At 34.1% G+C, this 14,229-nt stretch overlaps 1 protein-coding gene across 1 annotated transcript; it reads left to right on the top strand.

The window, feature by feature from the left end:
• The first annotated feature begins 6 nt into the window (after positions 1 to 6).
• Positions 7 to 9,444, top strand: LOC18032681 (kinesin-like protein KIN-7O). Its single transcript, XM_024184291.1, has 17 exons — positions 7 to 96; positions 173 to 277; positions 386 to 472; positions 635 to 754; positions 1,861 to 1,974; positions 2,064 to 2,117; positions 2,226 to 2,429; positions 2,520 to 2,705; positions 3,322 to 3,528; positions 3,912 to 4,001; positions 4,098 to 4,238; positions 4,831 to 4,928; positions 8,048 to 8,126; positions 8,213 to 8,377; positions 8,541 to 8,660; positions 8,742 to 8,813; positions 9,141 to 9,444. Exons 2-17 carry the CDS (start codon positions 179 to 181, stop codon positions 9,366 to 9,368), a joined length of 2,064 nt encoding a protein of 687 aa, XP_024040059.1. The 5' UTR covers positions 7 to 96; positions 173 to 178; the 3' UTR covers positions 9,369 to 9,444.
• Positions 9,445 to 14,229: the final 4,785 nt, after the last annotated feature.

Raw genomic sequence — 14,229 nt, 5'->3', positions numbered from 1 at the left:
ACTTATTATGTCAATGAATGTGCTCCTTATGGGGACCAAAATGCAAGTATAAGGGAGTCCGAGGCCAATCTGGTTATCAAGCAACTTCAAGAGAAGGTTTCATCTTTTGTTCTCTTAGATAATTTTGGGTTTTGCAGTTACTGCCATCTATATTATATTCTTCATCTTGCAGATTAAGATGTTAGAAGAGCAGAAGTCTTCAAGCCGACAAAATCTGGACAGTCTAATTGAATTAGCCATGGAGCGGGATATATGTGCTAGTGAGAAGTTTGACGAGGTAATTGTAATTGAAGACCACCTTGCAGAACCTCTCTTAGGCCTGTGAGAAGATATGAGCCATCTCAATAATGATTTTGTGTTGCCCTATGTCATATAATTATTATAGCTCCATGAAGAGCTTCTTAATGCACGGGAGGAGGCTAAGGCTGCTGAAGAACGGCTTGCTTCTAGTGAATCTGTGGGAGGAATGGATGTATGTAACTTCTGCTTTGTATGTTCCCCCCACAAGTATTTGTCTTAGTCGCACCCAATAGTCTATGGGTTAAGCTCTATATAAATGTTCTTCTATCCAAGCCCATGAAACTGATTTTAAGCTCTCTTTAATTTCGGGGGAAATTTTGTCACCGTGATAAAGCTTTTGGAAGTCCAAGAAATAGTGTATGAACTTCAAAGCGCAAAAGAAGTAGTGGATAGTGCCTTATCACTAGTGGACGAAGGTTTCAAAAGTCTATCTGCCATATACAATGAATTCCTTGTAAGTACTCTTCAAACATTTTTTTAGCATTATCTTCTAAGATGCTATCTGCCTTATACAACACAAAACGTTGTGAGTATTTTTCAGACACTTTTTTTCACACTATTCCAAAGTTATACATAGTTTATACAGTAGTTCTCCAAGTGTGAGAACACTACTGGTCCTTGATGGAGCTACATATAGTGCAAGGAAGGAGGGAAGCTGTGCCCCTGGACTCAATGAATTACATTTATTCTTAAATGTCTATTAGTGCTGTTAAATTTTGTATTAAGGAGCTGCCGACTGGCCAATCAACTGGTTTATCTATTTTATCTTTTACGTAAATTCTCTTGTTGAATTTCTTGTTTCTTTTTACTGGAAACATTTATTCATACATGCATACCTACATATCTAACCCGTGGCACCATAATTGTTACACGAGTTTCTTACGCACTTATTAAACTGTTGGATTGAACTTTCAATGGTTGATATTAATTCTTACATTGTAATTAATGCCTGCTTGAATTTAACATCAACTTTTTATTGCTTATTGGTCCAATGGTTCAAAAATTGTAATAGGAGTTTGTGTAAAAATGAGACCTCCTATACTTAATCCCACATGCTCACCCTTTATTATTAGTTCTGCAATTCATGATGTTTGAAATTTAACATGAAACTTGCATCACAGGTATCGGTTCTAACTTTGAGTTCTCAAAGTTATATTAGATCTTTACTCTTGAAAGAAATATGGCTAGGAATTAAGAGATGAGCTATATCTATTAGTTTACTTTGTGAAAATTGTTATCACTATCAAGAGTTTTAAAGATTGGGAAAATTCGAATGTCAATGAATGAATGAATGTAGCTTAAGATTTTGCATGTGGAGAAAATCTTAATGACAGTGAGAACTGTCATGCAATGCACAGAAAATTATAGATATATGAAAAAGGTAGCATCAATTAATTTTATGTTGTTCAGTTCATTAATTTTTCTGAAATATCTTATTTTCTTGTTCCCCCAAAGCTCGCTAATTATTTAAATATAAAATTCGCGCTTTAGGTTTTTCCACCTTAAGAATCCTGTGACTCATGACCATCTTAATTTTTAGTTTCGTCCATTATATTGCAGGAATTCAAGGCTTTGGTTGGACACATTTCTGGGCAGCAACATTCAATTATTTGTGAATATGAGAAGTTACGCTGTTGCATGAGAAAGAAAGTTTCTGAAGTTGAGAGAGAGAAGGTGTGACATTCTGTATTTGTTTACATATTTGCTCATTAGATTGACCTTTTCTATATCCGACTTGAGAGATGTGCAATAACATTTTGCAGCTTCTCATGGACAATCAATCTGTTGATCTGCAGGAGCAGATACAAGAAATAAGAGTAAATCCTCAAAGCTGAGAAATGTCTTGTACAGTCTGAATTTTACATTTTATCCACAATTCATTTACTTGTAAAATACCCTTGTGTCAATTTTTTTAACTGTTGCAGGAATTTTCAGAACAACAAAATATGGAAAATTTGGATTTATTAACACAGATACAAACTCTGGAAAACGAACTATCATATCTGTCATCCTCTTCTCTGGCAAGGGAAAAAGAAAGTTTGAGAAAAGATCTTGAGAAAACAAAATCAAAATTGAAAGAAACCGAATGCAAACTTAAGAATGCTGTCCAGGAGAAAACCAAACTAGAGGTATAAACACATTTTTAGTTTATTATTTTTCAAATTAAAGTTAATTAGTTTGACATATCATCAACAGGAAATTCATTTTCATGTTTTCAGGGTGAGAAAGCTTTTGCTGAACGAGAGGTCAAACGATTGCATGGTCAGAATACTCTTCTTGAACGTGATATTACCAAACTTGACTCGCACTCAGGCAGGAGGCGTGATTCAGTTGTTGATAAAACTTCAAAAATGTTTGATCCCAAAAGGGGAAAGAGTCCTGGTGTTCCGTATGAACTGATGCAGGTCATTTGATTGAACTTATTGTTTCATATAGAGCCTGCATTCTTCACATTTGTTGCATATTTTAGTTAATTTCAACTGTGGATTTGAAACATCATAGATTTTTGAAATTTTTACCATGAGCAAGTTCTTTGGATGATTATATTCTGGACCACTGCATTGAAAGCACATCAACACTTTAATGATGAACTGATGAATATTAATATTTTATTACGTTTCATAACTTATATTATTGTTTACAACTTAAATTATGTCAAAGTTTAGGTGACTATACTGTATCTACCATTCTGCAGGCATCATATCAGCCTGTTTTACTGGAAAATGTTTTGCTATCTTTAAGTATCTTAAACATTGTAATGATGACTTCATGCCTGGTGGTTTACTATTATGCTGTGAAACTTATAATATTGTTTTACATGTAAACAATTTCATAGATTTCAATATCAATTAATGCATGAGTGCTGTCGTGGTATGAATTCCCACTAAACATTCTTTGATGCTTCCATTACAATTTGCAACATTTCAAATAGTTTCCTTATGGGAAGTTGGAGCAGATTTCCATTTTTTTTCCTTGGCTTGCAGTTTCATGTGCAGATGACTAACTCATTTTTCTGTTTAGGAAGATTACAAAAAACTGGAAATTCTTGCATTTGAAATGGAGACAGCCATTGCTTCTCTGGAAGAACAATTAGCAGCTGCATCTAGAGAAAGAGAAGAGGCCTTAACTAGAAATGAAAATCTTGCTTCAGAATTAGAAGCCAAGTCTGAAAGGTTCAGCAAATCAAGTACTGAACTGAATATTTTGCGAGAGGAGGTTTCAGGCCTTGTAAGCTTTCTACTCTTGTTTCTTAGTGTTTTAACTGGTTTTACGAAGTTTATTGTGGTAACTGCTAGGTTAGAAATATGCCTGCTGGCGCCCGGGGGGGGGGGGGGGGGGTTGTGTTGTGGTTGGGATAGGGGAAGTTGCGGGGGGTTCTATAGCAAATCCCCACCCGCAAATGTAGTTGGGGGCAGCTGTCTCCCAATTATAAGTGGAAGTAGATATATCTCCTTAGAGGTGGGGGTAGAACCTTCCTCCAGGTTGTGAGATATGATATTGTAATATCTGTTGTGTATCAATTTTACTTATATTTTTAAGTTAGAAATTTAACTGTTGCATTTCCTATTTAAATTCTTTATTATGGCATTTTAACTTTTCCATCTATTCAGAGACTCGGGATTGAAGAATCTAAGCTCAATGAGCAGAAGATGCAAAGCTCTATTAAGATATTGTATGAAGAGAAGGAAGAGTTGGCAATGGTTTGCTTAATTTTTAGTTTTACTTGTTTCCATCTCTTTTCTCATAATGTATTTTACTGGTGTAGCATTACTAAATTCATTTTAACTTTTCTGTAGCAACTGACAGATTCCCTTTTGGAAATGGAGGAGGAAAAGGCGATATGGTCGGCAAAGGAGAAAGCTTCTATTGAAGCCATAGAAGAGAAAGCCAAATTATACAATGCAGAGTGTGCATCACTATTAAAAGGAATGTCGAAGGTATGATTCGAAACTTCTTAAGAGATTGTAAATGTTTACTTAGATGTCCTAGAAAGGTTCATCTTTATGTCATATTGTGTTTGCGATCTTCCACGGCGCTATTGCATTGTTACAAAATCTGTTTTTTGTCATAAAAAAGTCATTTTTTTCAGAGTTTGTAGAGATTATATTTCATCATTTATATTGGATTTAAACAAAACTTTGAACTAAAGATAAAGAGATATGCATATATAGAGAAATTAACTGTTCAGACCTACTTATTTAGAACAAACTTCTTTAGGGTCTATTGTTAGCATCAATGAATCTTGTTAGAGTGGTTCATTTCTACTAAAAGTATATCTCGTCAAGGAGAATATTCTTTTGCTTTTAGACGTTCAAGATTAGCACCCAATTAGTTCAAATTAGTAAGCTTTGAATTCTTGGCGACTTTTGGTAAACTCTTTGTGCAAGATATCTCCATTATTTTGCTGAAATGATTAATTCTACTTGTTTATTCAGTGGATTTTTTCATAATTAGTTTGTGGTTAAAAATGTTTAAGATCCTCCATGTGTATCCCATAATCTGATAATACAGAATGTTAAATTTTGTTAGGTGAGGAATGAATTAGAATCCTGCCGAGAAGAGTGCATGTATCTGCGTGAAAGATTGGCATCTTCTGAGGAAGAAGCCAAATTGGAAAAAAAATGCAGGTTTTTTCTGTTTTCACTTGCGGTTATGCTGTTTGTTGTGTACTTGATTTCTTAGCAATTAAAGGAAGCCTATCTAAATGGTATATATAATGTAGTACAGAGCATGATATGATGGAAGTCATATTTTGATGTTCCTAAATCCATTTTTAAGCGGGGAAAAGGGGGAAACACAATTGCAAATTAAACAATGGAAATGAGAAACTCCAAGTTCTCTAAGAGAACTGAAAAGCCATAGCATATTTAATATTTCATCTTGTCATAAATCGCTTCTTATTCTATGGCTGCCCAAATACCTATTAATATGACACCGACTTAGTACCTGATGACTTTGTTAGATCCATGAAAACTTATGTTAGGCGCAAATATAAAAAGGCAGGGGTTTAGTAATTTTATTAATTAAGGTTCAGCTATAAATAAGAGATTATGGAGTCATTTAGGGTTCATGTTGAGGTTTGTCTGGTATTAGGAACCATTAGGAGTTTTGGGAGAGATTGACCTACCTCTCGAATTGTAGGTCAAGATTGATTGTTTGTTTTCTTTTGATTTAATCAAGAAAAGTCAGCCCTAATTCAGCCTTAAGTCCTATCAAAGTGGTATCAGAGCAGGGATCCTGGGACAATGGCAGCAAAGAAAGTGGACGCGCTTGAAGAAAAATTGGAAACAGAGATTGGATCGCTCAAGGCCACCATTGACGAGTGATTTAATAACGTTCAACAAAAATTTTCATCTCTTGAAGCCATGTTGAAATTGACAGAACTCCACCTCAACCCACCACTGGCAGTATCAATAGGCCAAGGCGGTGTGGCGGGAGAAGGATCTGGCGCACGAAACTCGTGTTCAGCGATGGCACAGAGGGCGGAGGGCCAAAAACCACCAGTCTTGCACAGCCAGGGGCAACAGTTCATGGCGGATTTGGTGGCGGGGAGGTCAGCCTAGGGGACTTACGGCCTAGAGGAGCCTTTCCTGGCATGGGGCGTGGCGAAGGAGGCTGGGTTGCGGCTGGGGGCGGTGGATTTGAGGGTTACGCGGCTGGAGGAGGCAGTTTAGGGTTGGGAATTGGTGTTTTGACATTGGAATGGGGTGCACAGGAGTTAGGGGTGGCTGGGCTTGGCGACTCGGCGGCGTTTGGGGGTGATGCACGGCCTGGGTAGGCCAAATTTTGGGCTGGGCAAGGCCGTTTTGGGCCAAGGCAGGGCTGCTGTGGGTCGGGGCAGGCTGGATTTGGGCCTAGGCTGGGCGGTTTTGGGTCTGAACAAGTCGAATTTAGGGGCAGATGGCCAGGAGGAGGGGTTACCGGCGAGAAAGGGAGCTGTTATGACCGGAATGCAGCTGGGCTAGGGATTTCAGCCCAATATGGGGCTGGGTAAGGAGAATTTTGGGCTAGGTCTTCGGGCTTTGCAGACATTGGAGTAGATTCGGGAGGTTGGAGACCTCCAATGGCATGAACTGGGGCTGGTCTGACTCAATTTGGAGCGGATTTTGGGGTAAGGAAACTAAAAATGCCCATTTTCGAAGGGAAGGATGCCTATGGATGGGTGTATAGGGTGGAGTGCTATTTCACCATTAATGAACTCTCAGAAAGGAAAAAACTGATGGCAGTGGCGGCGTTATGTTTGGAGGGAAAGACGCTTGCGTGGTTTCAATGGCGAGAACAACGACAACCATTGTGGTCGGGTGAATTTAAGGACCGCCTATTGGAGAGATTTTGAGCCACTCAAGAAGGGGATTTGCATGAACAGTTTTTTGCCTTGACCCAGGAGAGAACGGTCATGGAGTATAGGGAAAGGTTTGAGTTGTTGTTCGGGTGTCTAGGGGAAGTCTCAAAGGCAGTGATGGAAGGGAATTTTATGAAGGGATTGAAATCGGAAATCCGAGCCGTGCTACGCTTGCTAAGGCCGAGAGGGTTAGGGGAGTCAATGGAGTTGGCACATATGATTGCAGATAAGGACACATCAGCAGTTTCCTGGATTCCCCCTTGAGGACAAGGTGTTTTTTTGGGAGGGGAGTAATGTTAGATCCATGAAAACTTATGTTAGGTGCAAATATAAAGAGGCAGGGGCTGTTTAGTAGTTTTGGGGGCAGGGGCAGTTTAGTAATTTTATTAATTAAGGTTCAGCTATAAATAAGAGATTATGGAGTTATTTAGGGTTCATGTTGAGTTTTGTCTGGTATTAGGAACCATTAGGAGTTTTCGGAGAGATTGACCTACCTCTCGAATTGTAGGTCAGGATTGATTGTTTATTTTCTTTTGATTTAATCAATAAAAGTCAGCCCTAATTTAACCCTAAGTCCTATCAGACTTATAGATGAATAGTCAATATTAACCCCTTTCATATGGACTTCAAGGGTTGAAAGTGTCAATGCCATGTATTAATTCATTAGGATTTCATCATTCAGCTTTTAATTTGAGCACATACCACTCAATCATCGGTCGATTTCCACAAGATGTTTATTGATTTGTTGTTTGGTTAAAGGTTAGATGTCCATGCAGTCGTTTACTATGTCCTTTTGTTTTTGTTTTTATTTTTTTAATGGTAGAAAGCTAATGGATATTGAAATTAATGAGGCCGAAGATATTCTTCACCATCATACCCTAGATTACATGCATTGTTAGTGGCTAGCAAATGCTTTATTTGAGTGTGCAGTTAGAAACTTGCTTTTATAGCTAGACAGTGGTAAATTTCTAGCAAAATTGTGGACTTGTTTAAATGTCATTTAAAATCTATAATTCATCTTCATAATACACATTTTTTTGGTTATTAAGCTATGTACATCAAGCTTGAAGGGCATTCTTTTCATTTTAAATTTCTGATATTTGGACTTTGTAAGGTTGAGGGAAGATATATGTTAATATCTCCTTAATTCCCCTTCTATCAGATATCCATGATGCTTTTCCTTTGAATTCATGAACATTTTGTTCAGCACTCAAGTCAACAAATTGTTGTGATATAGAGAGAGATTCAGCATGCCTCTATAACCTTAGAAATTCTGAACCTTGATGTGCATGTCTAAAAAGCATTGTTTCTAGGAGCCCATTTCTTTTATTATCAGAATTTTAATCTTTTAATTTTCATATTTACTTGTAAGCATCCCAAATTATTTATTAACTTGTACTGCAGTATGGATAAATGTTTAGAGATTGATCAACTAAGAAACAACTTAAAAGCAGCTGAAGTTGAGAGTTATCCATCTCAGGAAGTAAGTATTATTGGTTTGCAGTTCTAATTTGACTAGTTGACTTAGGAATATTAAAACTAGATTTGTAATTATCATTTTTCCTTCAGGAGCTGAAGTCAAAAATAGAGATGCTCTCTTTGGAGCTTCACTGTGCTCACAAGAAGTCGGAAATATTTCAGAAGGAGCTAACTTTTCTTAGCAAAGAACGAGAAGATTTGCTTGTTCAAACTAGGGAATTGGACAAGGGATCCGATGAGAACAATGACTCAAAGGTTTTTGCATCTGTATGCTTTGTTGCAGAAATTACAGTTATAGAAAAGAACCAAAAATATATGGCAATCAGTAACTAGTTTTAGTTTGGCCATTGGGAAGTAATGTCAATTCTTTTAGATTCATGGCATTTATGTTTGATTGAAAATATCTTTTCAATGATAGAAAATCATAAACCAACTTCTCATTGTGACAAAGGAAAGGGATAGTTTGATGACTCAGATTGAAGAGCAGCGGAGATATGTAGTTAAAGTGGAACATCTTAGGAAAAATTGCAGTGATGAGGTAAGTTGATCAAATAGCCTTTCTGATATTAGGTACTTATCCGAGGTTCATCTGATTCTATTATGAGATGTTTAAGAGCAGTTATTGGAAGCCAAAGTTCGGGTGGAGGAACTGACTAGGAGAATTTCCAACATGGAAGTCAAGGAGCACATTGTAAGTCCACATACGTCTGTTTAATAGTTGCAATGTTATCTTATCCTCCATCTTCTATGAATCCGATAGCCTTTACATTAATTCTTCTGTTGCTGCTGCTATTTATTTATTTTCGTTTTAATTTCTGTAGAACAAAGTTATGTATATCCTTATAGTAGCACCTCACCTTAAAGACTCAATCTTGGCTTACCAAAGATATGATGGCGTCCCCATTGGCGACAGACCATGAATAGTGGTTTCAGCCAGAATATTGAGTTAAATTCTTTTCAGATAAAAATTTAATATAAATATGCCCATGTATTTCTTATTATTAGTAGCTTTAATCAGGACAAAGTCAGCAATAACAAGGAAAAGGCAAAGCTTCAAATGATGCTACGAGGGACACAAGCACAGTTAGATGCCTTTCGTTTTAGATACAAACAAGCAGTGGATGACTCCGATATTATGAACAAAAAATTTGAGGAGGCATCGGCAAACCTCAAGGATCGGTTGGCTTCAAAGGGAATTGAGGTCCTCAACCTAAAGAAGCAGCTTGCTGGAGCAATGAAGCAATGAAGGAAGCTTTTTGCTGCATTGTAGGTTCCACAGTGATTATTATGAGAACAGTTTGTCGTCAAGAAATGCACAATATATGTAAATTAAAATCTTTTATAACCAATTAATTCATTAGTCATTTATCTGCTAGTCATTTTTCATCTGTTAATATGAAAGCTTTAGAGTTATGTAGGGATAACCTTAGGGATGGTAAAATTGCCTGGCAACATGCAAATCTGCCCAAACCTATCTAGTATGGGTAATTTTATGGTTACGGGCAGATTTGGTATTTTAAATTAAAATTTATTACAGGTTGTGGGTGGATTTAGCATTTTAAAAAATATTTGTCTCCGCATTCTTTATTTTAATTATTTATATTTTTAATTTTAATCTAAAAAATTAAAATTTATGTAACATTTATCTTTTGTTACATGTACTCTTTTATTACTTTGATAATGAACTTATTATATTCTTTTAGTAATCGTCTTAATTTTATTACACTTTGATTATGTAATTCATCTACAGAATTGATTAAAATAATGGCAAAAACAAAGAAAAAAAGAAAATTTTATATTTCCAAGGGACTATCCAATATTTCCCAATATTTCCGAGGGTTCAAAATATGGTTGGAGTTTGGTTTTTCCTAGGGTTTCAAATTTTTACCGATGGACATATTCCATTGGAAATATGCCATTATTGAGAAAATATGTTCCTAGGCAGTATTTTTATTCATTGTTTTCCTGAGGAAGTATTTCCTCTCTATCGAGGGATATTTTACTCGGTAATAATCCATATTTCCGAGGGACTGTTGGACCTATAGAATTAACAAGAAGCGTTTTCACAACAAACTCCAATGGAAATTTTCCCTTAACAATACGTATTATCGAGAGATTTTTGTATTTACTAAGAGATTATATCCCTCGGTAATACATGTTTTTGTTTTAGTTACCAATTTAACCCTAAAAGTAAAATAAAAAAAATTATTTTAATTTTAATTTTACTTTGAATGTTAAATGATAATAAAAAAATTTATTTTATTTTATTTTAATTTTTTTATTAATTTAGAAAATTAACATTTTCTTCTTGTCTATAATGTCACCAAAAATATGGCTGCAAGTGTATTATTGTAAAAGTAAAAAATAAAAAATAAAAAGTAAAAATATCACATATTTAATAACAGAGATGTCTTGAAGTACTTTTTAAAATATGAGTCTTGAATAAATTTTAACTCAAAATATGAAAACTAAACGAACATCAACCCTAAATGTAACTTGTATATATATTGGCTTTTATATTAAACTGCTATTATGATTACAGCTAAGACCTTGACCAATTTGTTTTTAGTGATCCTGATGAATAACTAAAAGAAGGTGGTGAGATCAGGAATGACATAAATTTGTCCCTGTGGTCACTCTCTCCATAGTCCAATAGTTATATTAAATTGTACTTATGAACAACTTGGTTAATTTGTTTATTAAGGAAAATCTAGGCCATATCTCTTAAAACATTTATATTCCACTCATGTTATGCTTACTTGCTAGAGTGAGAGTTGGGAGTATATATTTCTCTCATTTTAATATATACTTGCTCATTTAAGGAGAAGAACAAGAGTTCTACTTCGTGAATCCCATTTATTTTTAGAGTGACGAGTGGAGTTTCCACTTTTATGAGAGAAGTGAAAGTTTTCTTCTTTTACCCTTTCCTTAGATAATAATACATTTATTCAAAAATAATAATATCATATTCATATAAATTATATTAATATATGTAAACAAACTACTCTTATTTTTACTCTATGCTCTCAGATTAGAGGAATCACACTCTTCAGTAAATGAAGTTAATTAATTATTGAGTATGGTCGAGAGCAAGACAGAGGATTCGCTCGCTAAACGTATAAAAGGCGCGTGTTGCGCATGGCACACAGAGCCGAAATTAGGACTTATAGCTGCCACGCACGTGAAGGAGTTGCCACGTCAGAGGGGAGCACGCAATCTACTTGTTCTCAGCTTAAGGTATTATAATTTTAATATATAAAATGTCTATAGTAAGCCAAATAAGATAGAATGAGAAAATGAGATGAGATATAATCGTAGTGGACCGTGTTTAATATTGTATTGTATTTGATGTAGTCCAGAATAAGATTGGATGATAATAATTATATTTTATCGTTATTATTAGAATTAATTAATAAGAAATAAATATTTATTTAATCATAGTTCAATAGAATTATATTACAAATGAAAACTCAGTTAATATAAAATAAAAAATTTAATTATAAAAAATTTAAATATTTTTATTATTATAATTCATATTAAAATATTATAATTAATAATTTTTTATTATTACTAACTAAAAAATCTTGTATTATTAATTCTACCAATCAATGTCAACAATATTAATTAAATATTAATTATAATTTAAATAAATTTTGAATGCACAAATTGTTAATAGTACGATAGGCTATTGTGTATTTTGAATACACGAATTGTTATGAGTGCATTATTATAGTATATCATATTCTGAAAGCACATGCTATTATTAGTTTGTTAATTATTCTGAAGATTTTATAAAAATACTTTTGGTTACTTAGAAGTGTTTTTCTTATGGTGCTTCAAATGCATTGATTTTTCATTACATCTTAAACTATAATGATTGAATTCTACATTAATTTGGCATGCATATTACATTAGTTTCTCATGCATAAGCCTACCACAAAGCCTCAACCAAAAACCATGGTCAATTTTAGTTTTGCTTGAATGCATTGTAACTTTTCATTCATCTTCATTACATTTTTATTTAGCTTCATGTCATGACCACGTGTGATATTAGGCATTTCTAGGTCTTCTTTTGCGACTCATTCCTAAAAATTACACTTTTTAAACTTGCATATCCAAAATAACTTTTTAAGATTTTCCAATGTAGTAGACACCAAAGCACATGCCTTCATTTCTCAATTGCATATTAGGGTAGCAAGTAACTTCTGTCGATTTTTTAGCCTGATCATAGAATTGGCACTTGAGTTACTACCAAAGGCTAATTTTTAGTTTGGATTCATATGTTTGAAATTGAAAGCATGTTTAATTTTGAAAGGAAGATTGAAGCGAGGTAGATATTTTATGTTTCAATTAATTATAGTGTTTGTAGTGGCTTAGAGTTGCTTTTGTTGAATGATGGTGTTAAATTTTTAAGTATTTGGCTTATAATTATAATCTTTGAAGTGAGTTGCTTTTGTTGAATGATAGTGTTAAATTTTTAAGTATTTGGCTTATAATTTTAATGTTTGAAGTGGCTGGAAGTATTTGGCTTGTAGGAGCTAGAATTTGATCTTTGAATACGAAGCAGTAGGCTTCTATTATTAGACAAATATCCTACTTTTTATCTAACGGCTACTTTTTTGGGATAATATTATAAATATTTGTCTTGTAATTTTCTTTTAATTTAGAGGATAAAATCGTCTTCTAAACCCTAGGAAAATTTGACTTTTAATTTAGATTTTGTTAAATTTTTTATTATTTTCATGTTTTGGTAGTAAAATGATAAGAGTTGAAATATTAGGAGGCAAAATGTAGTCGCCAAAAAATTTTGATGGTGAATTGATATGTCAAGAAACTTCCTGTGGTTATTTGATAATCTCCTTGATAATTAATAATTCAAACTGCAAGTTCTATTTTAATAATCATTAACTAGAATTAGTATTCAACTAGAATTTATTGGAAATAAATGTGATAACATATAAAACAGTAGAATTGAGATTGTTGTTCCTATTTATAAAGATTTGTTATTGACGCGCTACGGTAACTACACCTATCAAAGCAACTAAAAAAAGTATTGAAACGAGTCCAAATGAAGAAAAAAGTTTGTTAATAAATGAATTACTATTACTTATCCAATCTTTAAAATAATCTGGTCGGCTCTTGTAAGTTCTAATCTAATAATTTTTGGAATTGCAGATTCTAACCTTAGAGCTGTATTTCCAGCATTAAATCTTTAGATTCTAGTTAGCGAGGTTGATGAGAACCATCAAGAGAATACCATTAAAGCTTCAAGTGATCCTTTGCACATTCATGGAGGTTCAATTACAAGATCTAGAGCAAAAAAGATGCAAGTTGCTTTAAATGGATTAATTGGGAAAATGTGGACTGAAAATGCAATTCAAGATGCAAGACATCATGAATTGGGCTTGGAGAGAAGACAAGGCATTGTTGGCATTATTCAAGCTATTGGGCAGCCAAATACACAATTTGGATCCAATGCAAAAATGGAAAATTTGGAATAAAACTGGTATTTATTGAGCTAGAATTAATGTTCAAGCCATATACCTTTGGAAATATAATTAAGTTAGCTTTCCAATGCAATTTACAGAGCTGGATTTGGAGTTCTCTAGAAGGAGTTATGACCAATTTATTACAGCTTATTCAGACTTGGGATTTCCAATGACTCATTTGTTTATTCAACTTCATTTGTTTATTTTGTTCCAAGTTTGTCAATGTGTAAGGTAAGTCTACCATCAATGATGGTGGGCTAATATTAAGTTTGTCAATGATAACATTAATTATGGTAGGCTAGCATTAAGTTTGTCAATAATAACATTAATTATGATAGGATAGCATTAAGTTTGTCAATGACTAGCATTACTAATAGTGGGTTGATGAAAACTTTTGAAGCATCATTTGATAAACCTATACTTGGAGGGTTGTTCTAATGTTTCCATTTGTATTTTTAGGATCTTGGGTTTCTTTTAGCATATTTAAACTCAGCACCTTGCTATGTAAGACAATTTTAGAGATTAATGTTATTTGAATTTGAAAGAATTATTCTTTCTTTAGTTCTTTTGAGAACTGGTGAACTTATCAAGAATTTGCATTCTTGTGGCGTTCCAAAT

The sequence above is a fragment of the Citrus clementina genome, unplaced genomic scaffold, assembly GCF_000493195.1.
Source record: "Citrus clementina cultivar Clemenules unplaced genomic scaffold, Citrus_clementina_v1.0 scaffold_9, whole genome shotgun sequence".
Lineage (NCBI taxonomy): Eukaryota > Viridiplantae > Streptophyta > Magnoliopsida > Sapindales > Rutaceae > Citrus > Citrus x clementina.
Note: the sequence above shows the minus strand (reverse complement) of the source record. Positions and strands in the feature narration are given on the sequence as shown.

Bases quoted from the DNA above. Each gene is read 5' to 3' on its own strand.
- LOC18032681 (XM_024184291.1), top strand. From the start codon at position 179: ATGTTAGAAGAGCAGAAGTCTTCAAGCCGACAAAATCTGGACAGTCTA. The intron at 8,378-8,540 runs GTTTTTGCATCT...TTTCAATGATAG, and splicing joins ATGAGAACAATGACTCAAAG to AAAATCATAAACCAACTTCT. The intron at 8,814-9,140 runs GTAAGTCCACAT...AGCTTTAATCAG, and splicing joins TGGAAGTCAAGGAGCACATT to GACAAAGTCAGCAATAACAA.